We start from the raw sequence: 23,424 nt of genomic DNA, 5'->3' as shown, positions 1-23,424 counted from the left end.
CTCCATAATTCCCAGCTTTGTTTGAACTTGGGATTTAGAATGGCATTTACACAATGTTGTTTGATTAACTTTTATTCATAAAGTTCAAATGATATATTAATTTTAATTACCAACAGAATGTACAGAAATCATGTTTTTTTTATTGTACTGACTCTACAAGTGTGTAGCCTATCATGTAAGTACCTCAAACAAGACATCTTGGTGCTTCACTAATGCACACCACCTCAACACCACACCATCACACAGCAGACGGGTTCCTTCCCACGGCTGCTAAGTCCCTTTGCTTCTCTAGTCTATGATGAAGAGCAAGGCTACTAAACATGCGGCCACCCAATTCTATCTACAACACATGGACACTCAAATGCCTCGGCTATCTTATGATCCTATTATTGACTTCATTAATAATCATCACCTCAAAGTAAAAAGAAAAAAAAAAAAAAAAAAAAAGCTATTTACACCTCCTGACATGTTAGCTCTGCTTGAGGAAATACCAAACCAGGAATCAAATTAAGTGTTCACAGTACATTTAGAGATCATTTTCATACTGGAGAAATACACAAGATTATGTGAAACTATTTGCATCAGGAAATGCAATCTTCTATGCCTTAAAGCACCAGCAGGCAAGTTTCTTAAATAAAGGCACAATCATGGCAACACCGAAAACTACCATTGTTACGTAACCCTCCATAAAACCAATAGACAATATTGCTGGCAGTGAGGTGAGGTGACACTGACCTCTAGCCTCTAGCCTCTGTACATATATACTGTCATCACCGCTCTGCAAGAATGCTGGCTCTCCCTTTATACAACTTCAGGTTTCCATGAAAAGAATAACTATCAAGTGAAAGTAAAACAACCATGCATGTACTCGTATGTAATTTTTAGATATAATATGCTTCATGTAATAAAAAATCACTGATGAATGATGTGACCTTCCATATCTCCCCATCAAATTTTATTACACACACACACACACACACACACACACACACACACACACACACACACACACACACACACTATCACATATATAAAAATTAGCACAAAGTAACTACAACATTAAAATTAATCACATACTACAATCAAGTGAGTTTGATAATATTACTTTCTTTGAATTTAACAGCTACATAACATTATATGTATTTGTTTGTATATACTGTTTTATAGTATTCTTGTAATTAGCAAACTGCAATATCTGAACTGTTCACTTGTAGCACTCACTACTCTACAAAAACAATTTTTCTTTTCTTTTTGCAATACAAAAGTATTATACAACTTTCATATCTCTGAGGTTGCCTTTGTGATTGCACTTCTACTGACCAAGACATAAGCATCTGGGAGTTAAGGGCCATTTTCCACTCGGCTCAGAATTTTCTAGTCTACGCCTATTTATGGTATGTGCATTTCAGTATATCATAAAACTGCACACCTGTGGTATTATAGATATCATATTTTACTCTCTGACCAAAAATTCTGCTGTCATCCTTGGACCCAGAACACTTGTCTGCTGTGGATGCAGACTTGTAGAGCATCCTGGTGGAACACAGCAGCACCTCACAGACTTCCCTCTCACGCAACAAAAAATGGATGCCCTCAACGGATGCCCAGCCAGTTTAGTTTTGACCTACATAGTACATTACAAATCTTTATGCCAGACTTCTTGAACATTCTTAACTACAGAATATTTTTGGACTGCAAGTGAAAGGTGAATCTGCAAGTGAATGTGTGTTTGTTCAGTGAAGCATGAAACCAACATGAACTATGAGTGCTTCAGCCCTGAAATGGCCAAGGCTCCACTCCACCCTCTCATCTACATGCTACTTGTAAAATCAAATGCAAAGAGCAACAAAACTGTCTAACATAACAGATTCTTCTGGTGAGAGCAGAAGGATGAATATCTAATATTCTAATTCATATTTTCCTCTCCATTTTTAAGTTTATGTTTAAGTCTTAGTGAAAAACCTTCCATCTCAAAATCTGTATTAGATGAACTTTTCATAAGCACACATCTCAAGTGTAGCCATCTTAAATTTCATAAAAAAAAATGCACTCAAGTTCAAAACCTTCAACACCCAAACCTGAAAGAAATACTCTCTTTGCTACTATGTTATACACAGTATTCAGCGCATCATTCAGCTTTATAAAAAAAGTCATTACAAATATTTTACCATAATCATGAAGTGAGACATGACATATTATCTTATGTGTGCTTTCCATCAATTTCATATTTGTGGTTTTCTTCTCTCTTCTTTATCCATCAGAATTAAAAATGCATAAGTAACAATAATGATGCAGACTAATCCAGTGGGATATTTTCATCAAGAAAAGTACAACATGAGAGAGCAACATAAGAAGAGAGAAATGTGAGTCATGATGCAAGAAGAGTGATGTTTGGTTAGCCTTGTAGCATCTGGACAGCTGGGCAGAATGGCAATCACAATGAATACAACAGAACACTCAATGTACCCTGGAAGAGAGGCTTTGTGTTTCACTCTCTCCTCAGGTTGTCTAGACGCGCTTGAATGTCATCATCTGCAGCATCGGCCACTGCTACGGGAGTCTTGGCAGCATTGGTGGTGGTGCCCAGCGTGCCAGCAGCTGACGGCAGGTCACTCAAGCCTTCTGTCATCTGCAGGCCCAGCTCATCCAGCACCTGAGACACTATGGCATCACTGTGGACAGTTAGGAGTGATGTCAGTAAAACCACCCAATGAAACCTTCTTATATTTTCAAATCATATACGTACTACTAAATAAGTGTCCTCCTTTCCCTTAACATTCCTTGCAATAATTAAAAACCCCTACAGGATAAAGTATGTAGTCCAAGAGTAACTGATTCTTAAAACTGTCCTAAACAAACCTCATACTCAACATGAACATCACAGGATTTTATTCAATAATACAGTAGACCTAAAATGCTCACACATACCATCCCCATTTCCTCCTTGGTAACATCCCAACAGAACCAAACAGACTCACCTCTCCTCCTCATCGTCCTCATCACCCATGGCGTCGTCTATCACATCGTTCATCATCTCCTCCTTCATGTCCATTATTTCAGACTGCTTCTCAAACTCCTGCATGATCTGCTGGATCTGGGGGAGCTTCAGCTGCCTGCAGTCAACAAAATGTATTTCTGAATAAGACATTTGTCATAATTTCTACTTTTCTTACATTATTTAAAAATCACTTCATTCTATTCTATACTGTACAATCATGATGAGTAAGGTGAGGGTGGCAGCAGCAGGTGCATCATCAACACAACACTAACATCCAGATGTATAGTGCATAAATCCACTACCTAAGTTCTAAAATTATTACAATGACTAACTATACAAAAATTTTACATGATAGTCATCACATTGAGTATCAATGTTTATGCTAAATTCTTTCAACAAAAGTATACTAAATAGAAAATAGAAGCTTGTGAAACAAATATTTACTTTTACTTCCTAAATTTCAGATGTCATCAAGCACACAATATAAACCATTGTGAAACAAAGGTATGGACACAAACGGAGATAAAAGCTAGGATAATTGCACACACACACACACACACACACACACACATGAACTATGGCCACTCACTTGTTCATGTTCATCATGGCCCGTGTGACACCCTTCATTGCCTGAGCCATGGCGTTCTGGCTCTTGAGAGTGGTGATCTTGAGGGACACTGCCTGAATCTGGGCACGCATCATAATGAACTTCTTAGTGTACCGTCGCGTCCGCACCAGGTCCTTGGCCATCACCTTCACAGCATCCTACAGTACAAACAAACAAATATTTTTACAATTACTATCATGAAATGAAATAGGAAAAATTTCTCACAAAAGTCATTACTAACACCTTTTTATACTGTTTTCCCATGAAAAGGTTTGATAAAAGTGCTGACTTCCTGAAATAGGCGCATACATACTTCTGTGTTAGAAGAGATTTCATTGTTATTGTAAAACAGCCATAATCATCATCATTATCAGGAATCAGTGACACAAGCAATGTCAACCTCACCATCTGTCCCATCTTGGCCATTTTCTTGATATCAGCAATGATCTTCTTCTCCTGCTGCTCCATCTTGCTGCGCTCCCGGTCAAGGTCACGCATGGCCTTGTTGAGGGCACGCTGGTTCTTCCGCAGCATCTCCTCGGGCGTCATCTTGCGGCCAAAGAGCCATTCCAGCGGCATGTTGGAGCTGCAGACAGGACACCACCCACCAGGGCATTAGTGCACTCACACCCACCACCACTCACACTCATATCTGCTGCACACCTTTTTAATGCTTACAACATACATACAGGTAAAGGTGATATACATATGTATGTATGTATGTATTTATGTATGTATGTATGCATATATACATATATATATATATATATATATATATATATATATATATATATATATATATATATATATATATATATATATATATATATATACTCTTTTCCTTTTAACTTACTGATGAATACAGTAGTATTTAGTTGCAGTATAATCATATTTCTACACAATGATGTGTGCTTTATGGAAAACACCACAAAAATTCTGCAATTGCATGACACAAAGATGACTGAATGAGGAAGTACAAGCTTACTTTTAATAAATTAGCTGGACTATTCTCTGGTCCTTCAATTACAGAATACATACACAACAATAGTTTTATATGATATGGGTTACATTCTATAACAAATAAATCATACCACTTAACCACTTAGCATTCAGTGCTGGTACAATGAATAAAATCATGAATCTACACACTGAGCAAAAGAAAGATGTACAATGTTTTTGTAACTGACATTTCATACTTTCTACAGCTAATGATTAAGATTACATCAAATTCATACATTCAAGAGATCATAAAAATACGGGCCCAAAAGGTTGTAATATCTTGAGATGCATTCTGGCTGAAAAAGAACCTGAAGCACACCACACCCTGGCACTGGTACACTAGCTGATACATCAGAAAATTCTGCAGCTTCACAAAACCTGACTTCACATAAATACTGAACACAATGGCAACAACATGAAGTGCAAATGTTGTAACTCTGTGCTGATGGATTCTATCTAGTGGGGTTCAAACTACTGCAATCACAACAATGGGAGGTTTGAATTATTACAGCACAATACAGTACACATGTATTGTACTACTTTGTCTTCTCTCCTCAGACTCAATATGTCCACAGGTCTCAAATTTATGTACACATAGGTGGTCTCATCTTAAAATTTTACACTGCGAATAATATGAAAAGAAATGCCCTTGACTTAAAAATTACATTATTCAGTTTTACCAAATATTTTTTTTCTCAAACGTTTTAGAAAATAAATCTTTTTATTTTGCATTTGAATAAGGCTTTACTGTAATAATTCTTTGCTTTGCATCTTTCCCTTCCAGAGCAGGTTTGTTAGTTTCCTTAAGGACATGTTCTTGTCTTGAACAAGTACTGTCCTTGGCTACACAAATAGCAGCAACAGCAGTGTCTGCTCTAATGAAAGTGAGACATGACCCGCCTGAAGGTGAAGGACACAGAGCACCTGCAGCCAGGCAGCCTGCCTGGCACCTGCAGCATCACATTACCTGGTCATCCTGGCAGTCTAGTCAGAGTTAAAAACAAGTATCAGTAAGTGTACTTATATACATCCACTGCATCAAGACTCATGAGATATGAAAGAAAAAATAAATAAAATAAAGATAAGAAAAAAAATCAAACATCATCCTTGTAAGCAAGCCAGTTATTCACCACGGTTAGTGGAAGAACGGCCTCCTCCTATTCAGATGAACACCTTAGAGCACAGCCTCTGTTCCTGCCCACCATGACACAACTAAAGCACTATGCACTACCATTCATTTGGAACTTCCAGTGATCTTATTTTGTCATAATCTCTGCTTTAGTTTCTAAATTCTGCCTTTAAATCATAACATATACTACATTTTCTTCAATACAGTACTTGTCTAACACACACAACTACTAGTTATACCTGGTACAACTTTTTGTAGCAAGAACCACTTATGTAGCTAGAAAGTTTATCTCATGACTAATTAACAATTGCTCTATTTTTTGTTGCACAATTGTCTTTTCACTCTTTAAGAAGTACTGCTTTAATTTCTTTGCACTTTGCAGGTTGGCAATGGTATGTTGTGGTACAGTGGAACCAGCCTGACCTGACATTCAGGGCACTGGATGCACCTCTGTGTGCCACTGCCACCTCAACCCCACAGTGACCTAGCCTCACCATGGCAGCAGGGAATGGCCTGGGAGATCACACGTCAGGGACACTGGGACGGCAGAGCCACACGTGTGGTGGAAGATGTACAGTGCTCTTATTCCAGCATCAAAATTGAAAGACATTAAAAAAAAAACATGCACTTGAATATAGCAACTTATAATTTTGCAGTAATAATCACGACAAAAGGACAACAGTACGAGCAAGAGAGATAGTGTACTCAAATGCTTGTTGACAGCAATATGGGACAGGAACAGCCAGCACCACAAGTACCAAGTTAATCTGGTTCCATTACAGTTATCTGCACTTCATTCATTATCATAAGATAATGAAGAAGAGTTTGTATTCTGGCTAAACATTAGTAGCTTCCATAAAAATCTATCTTATCTCTGCACTTCATCCCCAAGCAATCTCTCAAATTGATTACTAACCCAGCTTTACATCATCTCCTAAAGGATTAACAATAATTCTACTACAGTAGTCACAAATGAAATTAGGGCAAGGATTACTATAGCTTTATCAAAGAAACAGCTGAGTTTTTGGCAACATGCAGCAACCCTATGAGTAGTATTAACAACTCCCTGTCATGGCAGCTCAGTCAGGCATGCCACATCCTTCATATAGAAGTTGTGCTGGCTCTCTTTCTTTCTCCCCTCTTGTACACATTTTCAAATCAATTATTCAACATGTGCAACTGCATGACTCAACCAGTTGATCATGTGGATAAAAACACTTGTCCATGATGAAGGTGACAAGAATTGTCACACACCACAAAAAGGGTATTTCTCCAACTCAGACAGGGTGACATCTATACATATCCACAAACACTGTGCCCACACAGGTGAAGTGTAAGACATCCAGACACACAGACAATTTGCTGCAAAGAATTGTGATGGCAAGACCATTCAGCATTGCCAGGGAAATTAAGACTGAGAACCATGAATTGCTGAGACATATCTATCCATACAATTAAAAAATTACTGAAGGACTCCCTTGGACTCCAACATGTCGTGTAGTACAAAGACCAATGCTGATTGCCCACGTAAAAGTTAAAAAAGTTAAAGATTATAATTTGTAAGGAAATATAAAGGGTAGACTACAAAGGACAGGGAACATGTGGCATTTGTGACGAAAGCTCTTTCATGTTATGAGGTGAGCTGGGCAAACAGTGTGGCAGTCAAGACTCCACCCGGCATGATCCAAAGTTCACAGTTAAAACTGTAAAACATCTGGCCTACATCCTGGAATGGGAGTGTTTCAGAAGTAACGGTGGTCAGGAGGACTACATTTTCCCCATAGAAGTACAACCATGAAGAGTGACAATTACACTGACATGTTCAGGGAGAATCTGGTGTCACTTCATCAAGATCTTGAAGTGAGAGTTTCCAAGCATGATGGAACCACTTACTACAGTGACAGCACCTTGAATTTCTCTGCTGAAAATGGCATTCGTGTTTTTTTATTGGCCTTGCAACTCACCAGATCTCAATCCTATTGAAAATGTATGAAGGAAGTACATAAGAAGTGCCAGCAGACTGTCAGTACACTCTGTTCCCATGCTGAAAGAACATATCAAGAAAATCTACTTCATGGAACTTGATAAAGAACATTTCTGTAGTCTTGTTCTAACTTTGTCACAATGACTCGATTTTGTACAAGCAAACAATAATAATATGTCTGAGTACTAAATAAAAGAGATGAGATGCACAAAACATTGTTAGATTCCATCTTTTTGATCAAAATGGCAGAGGGAACACATATTTTATTTTCAACCATGGACACTGTCAATTATCATCATTCATTGTCCCGAGACAGGATCCAAACTTCTGAAGTGTTCCACCATCCTGACCTCACATCGTCACCTGGCTGGGGAAGCAACATATCCACACATCTCCAGCAGTCATGCACTCAATAACTCCATAAGTAGTGGAGACAAGATACCACAACATTATTCACTGATTCATTTGTCTTTATGGAAGGACACCAGTCAACGGCAACAACAAGGCTGAAAATGTCCCACTGAAGGTGCCACTCCTCAAGGAAAATATTCTCAAAGATTACTTTACGAATATCTGAAGAATACAAATCATAACCTTATACAACAACCAGCTTGCAGCCAAAACAAACATCCTCCTACACTGACCCACATCACAAAAGCCGCTCACCTCACCTCATCTCATCTCAGACAAGGTAAGCCTCACTGACTGCTTCCCACAACACGGGACAAGTAAAGTCATAAGAATTAGTTATTGTTACATAATATAAAGCAAAAGCGTAAATATCTGACAGGTAAATAAGGAAAAAAATTGGCCAGGTTGTGATAAATAATGAAGACTGTAAGGCTGTGTGCTGTATAGTGACCAAGACGGTGACTGAAGAAAGGCAAGGTGAAGCAAAATATTGTGAAATTTAAATAAAAAAATAAAAAAATAAGGAAGTATAAATATCACGGTGCAAAACAGGTCTTGTAGGGGAAAGAAGTTGACAGAATAAGGTTTGAGGGGGAAAGTAAGGCAGGGAATGATTAGGAAGTTAACACTGTTGAGAAATGATGAAATAAAATAAGCTGAAGAACAAAACAAGGAAGTTGAAATAAGTAGGCAAAGTCCCTTAGTAACACATTCCATTGCCTCTCCATCACCTTCCTGCCACTGCTACACTCCCCATCAGGTGTTAGGAGGCCATGGCAGCGTGTTAGTGAGTGGCGGGGCGATATATTACCTGATGTGAAGGGAAAGGTGGCAGGCAAGCAAGGTAAGGCTCGGCACGTCACACTCTGCCACGGTTCTGTGAGTCACTGTCACATTATTTATTCGGGGATGATAATTTCGGCTCAAGTTGTGTTCGGCTGTCATGTTGTATTTATTGTTTACATGATTTTGAATGTTACATTAAATATTCGTTGTATTTTTTTTTTTCTTTTTTCATACTAGAATGATAATACTGTTTTGGGGAACTTTGGAGGCAAAGCAAACACAAACACCTATGAGTACTTCCATCTCTCTCTCCAGCAACTCAATTTTCTAATATATAGTACTATGTCCTCTCTGCCTCTATGACATACCTCCAGTATGGCTCTGCTGACCTTACCTTCAAAGTCCTCACCTGCAAAACCACCTCCACCAGCTGGTAGAGGCTCTCACCAACTCACCGCAGTCTGGTAAGGTCAGCCACTCTGAGGGACCCCTGGAGTACACCTCAGTGATCCGACAGCCCCGGCAGCTAGGCCATAATGGAAGGTCTGGGGATGGAGGAGGAGTCAGATGACGAGTGGTTCTACAGTTCCATCAGAAGGTGAGGAGGAGATGGTTTTGGGGGCTTCTATGTTGAGTCCCTTGCATTGTCTGGGCAGCAATTTTTAGTTTATGACAACATGGTCATTCTTAGTTTCTCTTTGCTTAGACTTAATAGCATGACCCGATTTTCCGGACGCTTTCCTTGCAGTATTATCAATGTAAACTTGTTGCAGGTTTGTGGTTTACCCTCCAAGATCCTCCTCAAGCATTAATAAGATTGGCTAACCTAATTATGGTGATGCTCTCTCATTGAGAACTTTTACCTTATCTAACAAAATCCTTAACAGTACAGATTCATACTTTATTTTTTTCCTTACAGCTTACAAACCACACCAGATGGGAAGAGCACAAGGCATTTTTGGTCTAATGTGTATAGCTATAAGCATCTTTTCCATAGTACAACTTTTGAATCTCTGTAGATGCCAAAGACTGTCATTATTGCTGAACATGTCATGTGTATCATATTAGATTATGGTCAACCAGTAGAGTGAGCATGTGTCTGTGAATGTGTGTTGGTTTCTCTGGGCTGCTCTGTATTGGATGGCTGGCATGGTATTTAGATAATAATTTACTTTTGACATTAATGTTACTTATCTTGTTGCAGATATGATGACTTGCTGATGTATGATGTGCATGGGGATATTTCTTGCTCAACATTTTATGATAGCACCAAGATTCTTCTGGGTGTATCTAGAGGTAAGATTTGTTCTCCTTTAGTTTGTTAAAAAGATCATGCACCTTCATAGATAGTTAAGTAATTGATGCATCAGCAGGAGTAGGACTGGTAGTTATTGTAGCACCAGCAGCAATAGTAGTAGTAATTCAGAGTACTTGTAGGAGAAAAGTAAATATACTTCACAGTCAAACACATAATGCACACCAATATAATATTTACCAAAAACAGTTATATACAACAATTACAGAAGACTGTCATGTGATGCAATGCAGCAACTCGCCTTCTCAGATGAGTAGTTGAGACATTTGACATTGTGTCAGCATGACACTGAAACATAAGCTCCCAACTTCCTCCATACCCTGCTCCTCTCTCCCTCCCTTACCTTCCTCCCTCCGCATTTCAAATATTAGCTGATAGTTTGATGTAAGAGGCAAGAGTTCATGTAGGCTGTTTTTTTTCACCTCAGTTAAATTGTTAATGTCTGGGATTTGCTTAGGTGTTCTTCATACAGGATTAATACTTTGATAATATTTTGAACAGGTGTGTTGGAGAAAATATTGTGCACCTATCTTTGGTGATCCATTGAAATGGGTTGGCAACACAGCTTTCGGTGGTGATCCATGGAGTAAGAACTACTGCATAGGTAGAACCATCCAGGCTGCAACTTGTGAACCTGTCAATCATATTAACCAGTGAAAACTATCCTTATTGCAAGATCAGAACTCTGCCAGCCATACTGACCTGCTGCACTGAACACCATCTGAGGAAATCCCTGGCATCACTTTGTGCTGCTCCAGGTTATGATCGGAGATATTGTTCCCACCCATCAAGGGATCAGTGTGTGCCATATATATCAGAAGGAAGTGCATAAAAATAGACAGTGAGTGGATGCACATGCCAGCTTGCTGGAGAACAAAGAGGTGACAGGTGGCAATGGGTAGCAGCATAAGTGCTACCAGAACTAGGTGAAGAGAAGAGAGGGAGAAGAAAAATGCTTCTAACATCTACTTGGACTTGGAATGAAAAAAACATAGTAATAAGACACACAAGTGAAAAAAAAAAAATGTATAAAGCAACAGTTAAAATTTCAATAATAATCAGTGTTCCTGTATATTCCTATCTTATCCTTCTAATGAATCACTACATTGTGACTCATGAACTCTCCTCCCTGAGGAAGTGTGAATCACCAATCTCAGTAGCCTAGAATACTCTTGCCTTTTAAAGTAAGTAATACAGCTGTGGGGACTCATTATCATTGACACCCTAACTTTTCCAAGACCTTAGTATTGTAGCCACTTTAGGATTACTCTCACCTCTTCAAAAAGACATTCATTCAGTAATTCAACTCTGCAGGTTCACTACATGAACTGCTGTTGCTGAGTGTTCCAGACAAGCTTTTGGCTGGTAGGAATGCAGGCCTTGTCAAGAGCAGAGACTTTAATCAAGTGGCTGCAGCTTACACTGCTACCTCAGTAAAGAAGGTGAGTCAAGTGACACGTGTAATTAATGTATTGATAAATATGACATTCAGGCATTTTTTTTTCAAGGCTTGCAACAGTCTCATAGTGATAATGAAGCTCTTAGTAGCAATGGCAATGAATTGTTTCCTCAGCTTGTGAGAGTTGGGAGTCGTGTGGTGGCAGCAGAGGAGGGCGGCATCTACTTGTACTCTGTCCCTGATCCTAATAATGCCTCAGGTAATTATAGCAAGTTTGGGTGTTGGTTGTTGCTTATATATGAAGACAATGAGAAATTTTGCTCTATAGTCTACAGGAGTGGCTCTCACTATTCAAACTTACGGAACCCTTTTGCATTTCTAGTATTCAGTGGAACTCCCTACAACCCCCACATGTAATTACAGGCACTAAATGGATGTGTACTTCATGTAGTCTCTCTCTCTCTCTTAAAATGCAAATTATTTAATTCCATTCATATTTAATCTTATCTTTTCCTGTTCATATTAATTAATAAAAGTAAGGTTTTGTCAAACATATGTAGATTTTTGCCATGAAACCCTTGAAAGGTCTTTTTAACTCGGGTTCTGTGGAACACAGTTCGAGAACCACTGTCCTATAGGAACAGAGTTTTAACCTGTATCACCAAGACAGATGGACAGGGTGAAGATTTACTGTACTTTCTATGAGAGAGAGGTAGTGCATATTAATTAGAGTGTTAGCTGGTGGGTGCTTGAACAGATATGGAAGCATTTGGATATGGAGAGGTGAAAACACTTCTGCCTTGGCTATTCTTTGATTCAAACATTGCTGTAAGTGAATATCATTTCATTTTATTCAGTCAATGATCTCTCCTTTCAGATGTGATCAGTTTATTGAGCACTCTAAAGAAGGATGTGGCTGGAAAGACAGTGTTGGCAGTTTCTGGGAACCATGTTTATGCTGGAGACTCCCTCTCTAATCTCTCTATTTTGGACTTAAGTTCAGAGAAGGCACACATCCCAGTCACTTTGTCCAATGCTACCAAGAGAATGGAGATATCAGTGAAATAGTGAGTGTGGATGACAAACTTTATATTTGTTTGAAGAATGAAGGGTGTTTACTGATCTGTGATCATAGAACAAATTCAATCCTTCAAGAAGTGCAGGTAAAGAAGCCCAGTGGTGTGTGGACAATGAATGCCAGTAAGGATGGCAACTTTGTGGCTCTTGCTAGCTCACGTGGCAGAGTGAGTGTGCTTGACACACGATACACTCACCGGGAAGTGTTCTCACACAGCTTGGAGTATGCACTCAACAGGACTGGCAATGTTACAGTGCACTTCAGCCCCTCTGACCCACTACTGTCTGTGTCTGGTTTGAACAGTGTTGTTGAGATAATGAACTACAAGTGTGGGGAGGGTGACAGCAAGGTCTTCAGTCATGATGGACACAGAGGGAAATGTGTTCATACCATAGTGACTCACCTGTGGCACCCACTGCAGAAAAACCTACTCTTTTCTGCTGATGATACTGGAAAAATTAATGCATGGAGATTTAAACAGTCTGTACATTTATGAAAGGCTCCTAATATTTATTTTACAAAGAAGTGCCACTGAGATCTCAAGTGGCTTAAGTTTTATCAAATCTTGAGTTTTCAAAGTGTACTTTTCTGTAGAATTTGTTTATATTGTGATGTTAGTGAAAGTTCAAAATCAGGTGTGTAAGTTGACACATCATTACATAAATGGAATGTAATGTGAACATTTGCAACAGTTCATTGAAAACCCAAAATTATACAATCATCTGCTTTATGATTGGAATGAATGGGTTAGCTTTTCTATTAATGCCACATCATAAAATATAGTTTAGCTTTTCTATTAATGCCACATCATAAAATATAGTTTAAAGACAATCCTTTGTCTTGTAGGTTGCCTCAGGGAACCATTAGGTTTTGTTCTCTATTGTCGCATGTATTTTATTTTACTAATGATTCTGATGTTTTTCATGTAACTTAAAAGCCATACAACATTCCATTATATATTTATTACTTATATACCAGATACCAGATGTCATACAAAAAAACCACTCCATTCTTTTCAGTATTTAAGAAAAACGGCTTATGTTACTTGGGAGGCAATTGTGTCGGCATCTTGAGGGTCTAACAAGGAATGTGACAAGGCAAGATGATTACCCTTCCCTCCCTGTCTCAGAAAAGTGTTTTGAGATGTTACATATTGCAAGGCACACTTATACTGAATGTTGTCTCATCTGATAAGTTAGTTAAAAGTTTGACAGTTCACCTTTTATTGTCCATTCAAGCCTTTTATTTATTTATTTTTTATTTTTCATATATTTTTTCCTGCTTACAATGAAGTGTCCTTGTCTAGTCCACAAGTTCATGTTTATTTTCTGGCTCGGTTTGCTTCTCGGCTTCCTCTTCATCAGACTCAAAGGTGTTGTCTGGGATGTCATACAATCTGATCATTGCCTGCAAGAAAGTTAAGGACATTTTGTCAGCATTCAAAACAAACCAGGATAAATGGTTTTACACTGTACATCCTAGTGTTGTATTCTCTGGCTTCACACCCCACACAGAGGAGTCATCTTTGTATTTGTCCCTGAGAAAGAATTAATGGAGAACTGTAATCAATGTGTGAGGGTGAAACAAGGAAAACAGTAGTAGCAAAGAGGAGATGGAGACTGATAGCAATGGTGTTATTTGCCTTTGGTGTAGCCACATGTCAGATATTGAAGAATTTGTTGGTGGTCAAGACTATACCTCCATTCATAACTTTGCAAATTCATCACTATCACTTCATTACTTGTAGCATCTTGAATAAATCACCCAATCATAACTATTGCACATTCATCCTCATCACTACATTATTTCTAGCATCTTCAACAAATGTATCTTCATTTACCTATGCCTCAAGACTTCCAGCAACTCCAGGTAGTCGTTGACTTATGACTGACTGGTTCCAACAGACCAGTTCTAAGTTGACTCGTGTTATATAAATTATACAGTGTAATGAATCTTTGACATTTTATAAATAATGTCTTTTCTCATTATTGTTATAATCACCACTGTCTTAGTAATCTTTCAACACATTTGTTTTTTATTATTGTTTATCAAGTTTATATCACATTATTAAGTCAAATGCTACATACAGTAGCATAGTACACTGGCCTACTAGCTTCTTGGCAGCACCAGGAGCTGCACAGAACAGCTGTACTGAAGTGGTCATAAATGTGGTCAGTTGTGAGTTGCACAAGTCTTTTGTTATGATTTGTAACCTTCCTCTCCATTACACTCTTGCTCCTAATACAGCAATTTTTTTTCCCAAAGAAAGTTTACCTTATTAGGGTCCTTCATGATGAGGTACTTTCCATCAGGCAGCTTCATGCAGATGTCAATGATGCAGCGCAGGATGCCCCAGGCGTTGTCCATGCTCAAGTTAATCTGGTTAGCAAACTCCATCGGTCTGAACTGTTGTGTGCCCAGGATCATGTGTTTGGTGGAGTCCCGCACATTGACACGAGACACATAGCTGTCAGGGAATGGACGTGCTTAGTGGAGACTCACCAAGTACAATGAACACATGATGGTGAATTAGTGGCATTGGTACTGGGTCTGGAAAAGCTCCCATATAAATGAAAGGGGCTGAAGGCTTGGTAAATATGGTGAAAAGTAGTGTTCAATAATAAAAACTATGAAAAAATTCAGCTTTTATATACCAAGCTAACATCCTTACAAATTTCCTGTATCTGATGCAATCAATCAAGTGACAGGAAACTTCCAGGTTCTACATTCAGCCCCACCATGTACGACTACTACTGACTGATCCATAGACTATTCCTGCATATAATCCAGTCATCCTCACCAACTGTTCTTCCATCCTCTCTACACACTCAAATATATACACTAACACTATGATTTTAAGATCTTGACCACTTACCCAAATTTGATCTGGTCTGAACCAGCCAGTATGGCCTGAACTGTCCACTTGGCCAGTTTACAGGCATTGTTCTTCAGCTCGTTGGCCAGCACAGCACCACGCTGAGTATCCAGCTTCTGCCTCCAGTCCACACCTCCAGAAAACTTGGAATCCCACTCATTCAAGGCCTGGAAAAAAAATTTTCATAAGTAATAGTAGTATGAATTTCAAATATAATCTAAAGCTTCAAAATTTCTTTTGAGAGAAATAGTACCACAGCACTATGGACTTAACATATCACTTTCAGATTCATGCTAGATAAATTAACTTTTACACTGACCCACAACTATTGAATTTGTACAAGCCTGTACAGCACACAAGGTCACCTGTTAACCACTACCAGCGCACCTTGATATTGATGAACTGTATTTCATTGTTGGGCGCTGACTGCACTGAGTCGTGTTCTGTGCGAGCCACCAGGTTGATGTCATTGCCGAGGCACCACTTGCGGTATCTGTAGCCCACCGGCGCCACCTCGTCCTCCTCATCCTCGTCCAGGAAGGGGTTGTCGTGTTCAAACTTGTAGCGATTCCCATCCTGAGGCACAAATGACACTTTATAATCTAGATTCTTCCAATTTGCACTTCAAATCCCAGTTTACTGAATTCCTCTTACAGACCATATTAGGCAGGACATTCATGAATTTATTTTCAACAATAAATGTTAAATTGATCAGTTTGAGGATAGGTGATGAAGAGATGCATTTTATGGTGTTATAAAGCTCTGTGAAGAGCATTCAGTGGTTTGCTGCTCCCTATCCTCTCTCCTTTGGAAGAAGCATTACAAATAATGATGATCAGCATTGAGTATAATTTTTCATGTCCAAATTGATTGGGTGAAATTTTGGGGATGATTTGTGAACAGAGGGTGAGGCAACTCACATTACGAAGGACTTGCTGCGAGAAGTTGTGGTTGATGAAGGTGGCCTCCAGAGAGAGATTCCTGGGGGAGTTTAGGGAGTTTCCTTCCTCCTGAGGTGGTTCACTAGAAGTTTCACTCACTGTCAGCAAGTCTGTGGAGGACAAGAGTCATGTAAAGTTTCAAGAGCTAACTGCTTACAATTAATCTGTGTAGCATGAAGAAGAAAGACAATTACTTTTTTACAATAAAAAGATACAAAGAAAACTAAAATAGTGTTTGCAAAGTGGAACAAGAGAGAAAGTCAGCAGAACTTGTTGGACAGAGCAGAATAAAGAGATAAGAAACAGCATCAGGGAAGCGCCGATACAAAGGCAATGCTTCCTGTCCTACACCTGACCTGACCATGAAGCCCATTTCTGAGAACTTTCCACACTCCTCTCACATACTTTTTCCCCTTTTAAACACAATTTATCATTTACACTGTTTATTGCATACAAACATATCAGATGACTCGTTTCAACTGGTCTGTTCCTAAACTTCTGATCTCTGTTCCACGTCTGCATTTCAGCAACAAAGTTTAGTGACTATGACTATTATATCATTCCTTGAAGGATTTAAACTTTTCATGTTATGTTCAATCTTCATACAGTAATCTCACTCATAAGTACCAAGATACTTCAAGTAATTATTTTTTACATCCAATCAACCTATCATACACAGATTTTGTAGCTTATTTCTTAATCTGTCTGGATTAATAATATGTTTAAAAACATGTATTAGTTAAGAACTGTTTATCCTTTTCATACACTGACATTCACTTGCCTTCTGCCTTCTCATGATTATTACTGACCTCACTAATGTTTACAAATGTTTCTTTTTTTCTCAATCAGTAAAATGTTTGCAAATAGAATAATATCAAACAATTATTACATCAATTACTTTCATCTCCACAAATAAAGTCATCAAGCTTAGATCTTGTTCAGTTCACCTAATTCTTTGACCTGAGTGATATTTCTCAATCTCCCCTTGCTGGACTGTTAATAGTGAAGCAAAAGAAATAATTATACAAAGTCAATCACTTGCATCAAAAATTAAATAAATATGTAACATAATACATTGTGCACACAATGTGTTACCTCAGCAAAACAACATTTACTGAGAAGACAGCCATTTTGTACATGATCTGCCTCTTTATAATGACAGAACTGTCCATGAGAGACAGTCCTGTGGTAAGGAAGAGGCAATGATGGATCAAAGGTATGAATATGTTTACCTAAACAGACATGGTATCTAAAGAACAATGAAATAAGGAGCTATATATAAGTGTCATATTTGATGGCACGTAAGATGCACCCAGTTTTTGCCGACATTGAAATGAAAAAAAGATAAATAAGCAGATTTAAGCTCTGAATATGAAGTGAAGGATTTCACCTAACATTTGAAGACTTGCATGCATTTAGATCACTATTAGATCCCAATATTTACCACTTAAAAACTTTAATATTGGCTAGTAGCCTACATACCAGTCCTGTTGCGAGATGTTAACATGTACCTGGCATATGGCATTGGCAGTGACTGAGAGGCTAGAGGGTTAACTCTTAAACTGCGCAATTATGATTTCAGGACAGCTGCAGGGTGCGCAAAAAATGGCAAAAAATCAACTTGCTTGAAAACTATCTTTGATCTTATGAAACTCAAAGGAAACAAGTAGAGCACTGGAGAGAGAAAAAAAAAAAAAAAAAAAAAAAAACTGTGGCAGTGATGGCTGGCTAAAGTTCTTTGGGAAGTGGGGGCCAGCGACAGGGAAGCCAGGAGGGTGGCAAAGAGATCATACTGCACTTCCCAATCATATTTGATTTTTCTTCCTTTATCCGAAACTATTTATAGTTTGCAGCATGGTGTTATTCAGTATTGTTTCAGTGTGTGATACTCAGTGAAACAAGGTACAGCACTCATTGGTACTTGACATTCTTCAGCGAGGGAGCGGCAGCGCGCTCGTGACCTTGAGAGGCAGGAGGGTGTTTGTTTACGGCATCTCTTGGGCTTTCTCACAGCATCAGAAGCTGATTGCTGTAAATAATCTACATCATCAGGGCCTAGTGCAAGCTTTCTTTTTACTATCTCCTTCTTTTTATGACATCTTCTGCCTCCCCCATGGCCATGAATGTGGGAGCCAGGAGGCTGGCCAGCATCGGAAGATGATGATGAATTACCGTCTTCCATGACTGCCTAAGGCTGACTGAGATAATAATGCCTATATGGAGCGAAAAAGGGATGATGTTGCACATGATGTTCATTGGATTTTAAGGTGGCTGTGCAGGAACTTTTGAAATGCAGCTTAGGAAACCTGTCACCTTAAGATGTCTGGCGCAGTTGGTCAAATAGCATCTTAAGATGTCTGGCGCAGTTTATGGGTTAATAATGATAATTTTTCTTTAACAAGTATGAAAGATAAGAATGTTAAGAGATAGGTGCAATTTTAACTGTATGAAAGTGTGTTTTACTTCAAGGAATAACGGCATCACAAGTTTTATTTTAGTTCACGTGGTGTATGGCTATTTAGGTAAACTCTTCCTGACTGGTGTCATTCTATGTGAATTGCTGATAAGTATGACCTATTATATATTGTTAACTTGAAAGAAAGAGTTGTTTTGTGGTGTAGTACCAATCATCACTTTGTTTACATGTGCAAAAATGTCTGGGGTTTGATTCTAGAGACTCTGTTGCCACAGATTACCACCAACCACTGCCTCAATAGGACACACGCTGACTTCCTGAGACTTTTTTTTTTTTGGAGAAATGGTACATCTTATGAGCCATCAAATATGGTATTTGGCTCATACAAGTAAAGATATAGAGTTAAAGCTACACAGCGGAAGTAATGCAGTTTTAACAAGCCTTATGTACGACTTAGGGAGGCGGTGGCATAGTGTATAAGGTGGTGAGTGGGGGATCAGGCAAACATCCACACGTAGGTTCGAATCCCATCACACACCACTTTGAAGCTAAGCCATTTGTCGAGTGGTTTAAAGTTACCTACATGTCACCATGATACCAGGTTATAACTCGTTCCACCAAAGATGCACTTGGGTGGTGATATGGGCCTTAATATGGGTACCATTCTAAATAAAATTGCCTGTGCCACTAATGGATGGAAACTGAACAGTGCTTCCCACATATACCCTTCAAGTATGCCTACAGGTGCTATAGGCCATAAGAAAAATGAATAAATAAATAAATAAAAAAAAAAAAAAAAAAAAAAAAAAAAACTTACCAAACTCAGAATCATCTCGTTTGTCAAAGAAGAGCTTGCCAGCAATCTTCTGCACCACCACATCCCAGGAGTTGCTGGAGCGAGAGCAACACATGATGGTGGACAGGATGGCGTCAGTAGCATACACATTACTGTCCTCAGTCTTGGTGAGCTGTGAGAAAGCGAAATAAATGTACGCATGTCACATTCTTTATCATTAGTTGTAACACAAAGGGTATACTTTAGGACTACAAAAAAAGGCCCACTTAGATGCCAGTCCCCCGAACAGGTGTGAGAGTTCGCTGAAAGAACAGGGTAAATGTCTTGAAGCCTCACTCTTACAATTCAGGTCATAGGAAGATGGAAAGACAGAAGCAGGTAGGGAGTTCCAGAGTTTACCAGAGAAAAGGATGAATGAGTGTGAATACTGATTAACTCTTGCACTGCAGAGGTGGACAGTATACATATTCATCTCACCAACATTTCTCAATCATTGTATCTTATTTTCCCAACAAAGTGCGAGTGCTAAGCCTCACCTGTCTGATAACGGGGTCATCAGTGGTGGTGACCTTGTGGAAGATGCGATTGATGCGGGTCAGCTTCTTCTCATTCTTGACAGTGACGCGGTCGTAGGCCTTGTCGTAGTACTCCAGGGAGCCACACAGGTACCTTTGGAGTGGGGGTTGGTGTCTCAATAGGAAGCATTGCAATTGAGTGCAAAATATACAAAGTATTTTCTCCATATCCACAGTGAGTACATTGTTTTCAGCAAAGTTATGTTACTTATTGAAATAAAATGCATCACTTTATTTAAACATTTCAATTGACCTATATTCTCATCCACCTTCCATAATTTAACAATCTTCAAAACTTTCAACCCAACATGCTCCTATGATGCTCAATTCCAACAATTCTAAATTCATGTCATTACACTTCCATCTTGCACAATTCCCTGTCCTTCGCTACACCCTGTACCTGCACTCATCATCTGTCTCTCCGTTCACCCACTGGCCCCACACCACCTCTGCCAGGAGAGATTTAAATACCCATGAATCCTATACCTAACCTAACACTGCACACTTACAAGTCCTTCGGGTCATCAACGTTGGGAAGAGACAGCTTAGAGAGACGGGGGAAGTCCATCTCCTCAATCACCTTCCACTCAGGCCGCACGGTCACTGAGGCATCGCGGTTCTTGATGGGAGGGTGGCCGCCGCGGTTCCAACGGTTGCGCTGATACTGCTGCTTCTGCCAATTCTTATTGTTCTGGAATCCAAAGCTGCGAAACCTGGTTAGAAAGTGGGATTCAAGGGTGCATGAGTTTGAGAAATATAGACATAGAACTTCCACAAAAAGAGAAGGGTACATTTCATCCTCTTGTACTGTGGGTTTGTTTTTTCCATTTTTCCTATAGTTGGTCTTCTCCCAAATAGATGGAGGAATATATAAAAATCAAAATATCCAAATATTAAAAATAATTCAGCCGTTTCCTTCACAAAACTTCTTCACGCCTTTCACTTACTCTTGCACTCCTACTTTTGCCCCTTCCTACAATGTAAATAATGTCAGCTGTGTGCCTCTTTTCTCCCAAAGAGATCAGCTGCTTCACTTCATCCCAACAGTTAATGCCTTGCACTGACTAGCTTTTTCCACAGACACATATCTAATAAATCTAATGTTTCCCATTCCTCTCCCTCTTTCCCTTTACACAGCCTCCTGTCTCACATCACTGGGACACTTACTCTCTCTTGTTACCCTTGCCAAGGACCTGCATCTGCTGGCCCTTCTGGTTGCGTTGGTTCTTCAGGTTGCGCTGGTTACGCATGTAGCGGCCGCGCTGGTACAGAGGCTTGGGCACATTGGTCTTGTACACGTGCTGGAAGGTGGACTCGTCTTCCTCGTGGTAGTAAGCATATTGTTGCATGCTACCGAATGTGGACTGGTATTTGACTGTGATAGAAAGACACAAAACAAATCAGTATATTTTGGTCTACCTTGTCAAAATATCTAGCACCCTATAATATTGCTTTTAAACTAATCTGTGTAAAGTTTGTCACTACATCCATTATAATGCTGGCAACTCAACTCCTTATATTGGTTTCCAATAGCCTAAAAACTTTGGTACAAGATAAAGGCATCACTTATAGGAAGGGAAAGCAAAGTGTAACATTCTAGTTTGAGTTTTCTGAGAAGTGGGTGACAAGAAGACTAAATGAGGTTGTGACAAACAAAAATGATTACACCACAAACGACACCCCCTGCAGCTACTTACTGGCATAGCGACGGTCCTGGTAGGTCGCCCCCGTCCAGTCAGACACCTGCAACAATAACATCATCATCACTACATTCACCAGAGCAACAATGGCTCAGCACTCACTCAAAAAGCCTTAAGTGAATGGACACACTGATTCAACAGTAACAGTAGTTAGTGCTAGTACGATTAAATATCTCTATACTGCTCACATCACCCCTGTAGTAGTGTCACAAGTGCTAGTCACCATCTGAATACTGACACAACAGTAGCCACTATTATAAGTAAATAAATGTAAAGTTCGACTGCTAACTGTGAACATTTGTCTATCAAAGCAATTCTAAAACTAAGGCTCCTTTACTTTCTCTTTCCTTCTCCCCTCTACCATCAGCACAGTGTAAGCACCACAGCGGCTCCACTGGCCTGGCTACCCAACAGGCAGCACTGGATTACCTGGCCCTGGTTGCGGCGCCCCACCGAGTGACCATCTGGTGCCTGGCCCGTGGCCCCCATGACTGCCGCCCCTGGCCCCATACGAGTCTACCTCATTTCCCCCAGAGTGTCCCAGACATTCTCTCCATCCCGCACATTACAACACCACCCGCAGGGAGACAGTCTGGCGGGGAACAATGCAACATTGAGCCCTGCTGGCGACCTGGAGGGGCGGCGCGGGCCTGGCCTCACCTTGCCCAGCCTGTCCCCCTTGGAGAAGGGCTGGTACGGCATATCCTTGAACTGGTCCGGCACATCACAAGGGCCCCAGCCTGTCGGGTTATCCTGGATCTGGGGAGCCAAGAATTTGGCAGCCATGGTGAGGGATGGGCGGCGAGAACAAATTCCTCACCACACCACGCCGGGAGAAGGAACACCGACAGCACCACCACCACCACGTAGGGATGGCACATATAATTCAAGATACTTTCACCGACAAAAAAAGTCAATGAATGTAATAAAACACAATTAAATAATTTTGGGATATTTCTCGTAGTTTTGGTTAAACTAAAAATGATGGGTTTGTTAAATAAGGAGTTATCATTTGACTTCCACTGCAATGCCACAACCCATAGAAAACTACAGAATTACTTCAGAATATGCCAGGTATCTATGTACTATAAACCCTATATATAGTACAAGTGAAATGAAGAGCCTTATTATTTTAATATATTCTATAAACTGACTCAAAATAAAGACAGTTTCTCGCTTGTACAAGAAAACATTTGCTGTCTGTGATGCGCAATTAATTCTAATTTACATTATGTTTTTCCTTCTGAATTAAATTATATTGTATAGTGTCGTATATATTGGTAGAAAAAAAAGGAGGAGGTCTGGAGCTGACCGTCCACATTGAGACTTGTGGCATATATAATTAGACATTTATTTGGTTATGTCATTTAACCTGAATCTATGTTGTGTTACTACCTACATGATATTGCTGTAGC

General features: G+C 39.5%; 3 protein-coding genes across 6 annotated transcripts; 1 reads left to right on the top strand and 2 right to left on the bottom strand.

Moving 5' to 3' along the window:
* Window positions 1-59: 59 nt before the first annotated feature.
* On the bottom strand, window positions 60-9,088 carry LOC123513532 (charged multivesicular body protein 2a-like). Of its 3 annotated transcripts, XM_045270760.1 has the most exons (6): window positions 8,940-9,014; window positions 5,572-5,588; window positions 4,011-4,191; window positions 3,588-3,763; window positions 2,979-3,113; window positions 60-2,672 (listed from the first exon to the last, which is right to left on the bottom strand). In XM_045270760.1, exons 2-6 carry the CDS (start codon window positions 5,577-5,579, stop codon window positions 2,489-2,491), a joined length of 684 nt encoding a protein of 227 aa, XP_045126695.1. In that variant the 5' UTR covers window positions 5,580-5,588; window positions 8,940-9,014; the 3' UTR covers window positions 60-2,488. The 3 variants fall into 3 exon arrangements, with proteins under 3 accessions (XP_045126695.1, XP_045126693.1, XP_045126694.1); XM_045270758.1 differs by lacking the exon at window positions 5,572-5,588 and having other exon boundaries at window positions 8,940-9,088; XM_045270759.1 differs by lacking the exons at window positions 5,572-5,588; window positions 8,940-9,014 and adding an exon at window positions 6,228-6,358.
* A 107-nt stretch (window positions 9,089-9,195) lies between these two features.
* On the top strand, window positions 9,196-13,658 carry LOC123513531. The gene is given in 6 exon segments (XM_045270757.1): window positions 9,196-9,512; window positions 10,119-10,210; window positions 11,544-11,671; window positions 11,803-11,887; window positions 12,506-12,670; window positions 12,673-13,658. Coding segments are annotated over 6 exon segments (1,062 nt in total). The 5' UTR covers window positions 9,196-9,450; the 3' UTR covers window positions 13,203-13,658.
* Window positions 13,650-22,887, bottom strand: LOC123513530 (eukaryotic translation initiation factor 3 subunit D-like). Of its 2 annotated transcripts, none has more exons than XM_045270755.1 (11): window positions 22,670-22,887; window positions 22,007-22,052; window positions 21,477-21,684; window positions 20,819-21,013; window positions 20,271-20,403; window positions 19,756-19,906; window positions 16,502-16,632; window positions 15,969-16,157; window positions 15,582-15,748; window positions 14,981-15,173; window positions 13,650-14,113 (listed from the first exon to the last, which is right to left on the bottom strand). In XM_045270755.1, exons 1-11 carry the CDS (start codon window positions 22,793-22,795, stop codon window positions 14,009-14,011), a joined length of 1,644 nt encoding a protein of 547 aa, XP_045126690.1. In that variant the 5' UTR covers window positions 22,796-22,887; the 3' UTR covers window positions 13,650-14,008. The 2 variants fall into 2 exon arrangements, with proteins under 2 accessions (XP_045126690.1, XP_045126689.1); XM_045270754.1 differs by having other exon boundaries at window positions 20,819-21,022; window positions 22,670-22,886.
* Between the last annotated feature and the right edge of the window lie 537 nt (window positions 22,888-23,424).

Source organism: Portunus trituberculatus, chromosome 36, assembly GCF_017591435.1.
Source record: "Portunus trituberculatus isolate SZX2019 chromosome 36, ASM1759143v1, whole genome shotgun sequence".
Classification (NCBI taxonomy): Eukaryota; Metazoa; Arthropoda; class Malacostraca; order Decapoda; family Portunidae; genus Portunus; species Portunus trituberculatus.
The sequence above is the reverse complement of the archived record's forward strand: the minus strand, read 5'-3'. Positions and strand labels throughout refer to the sequence as shown.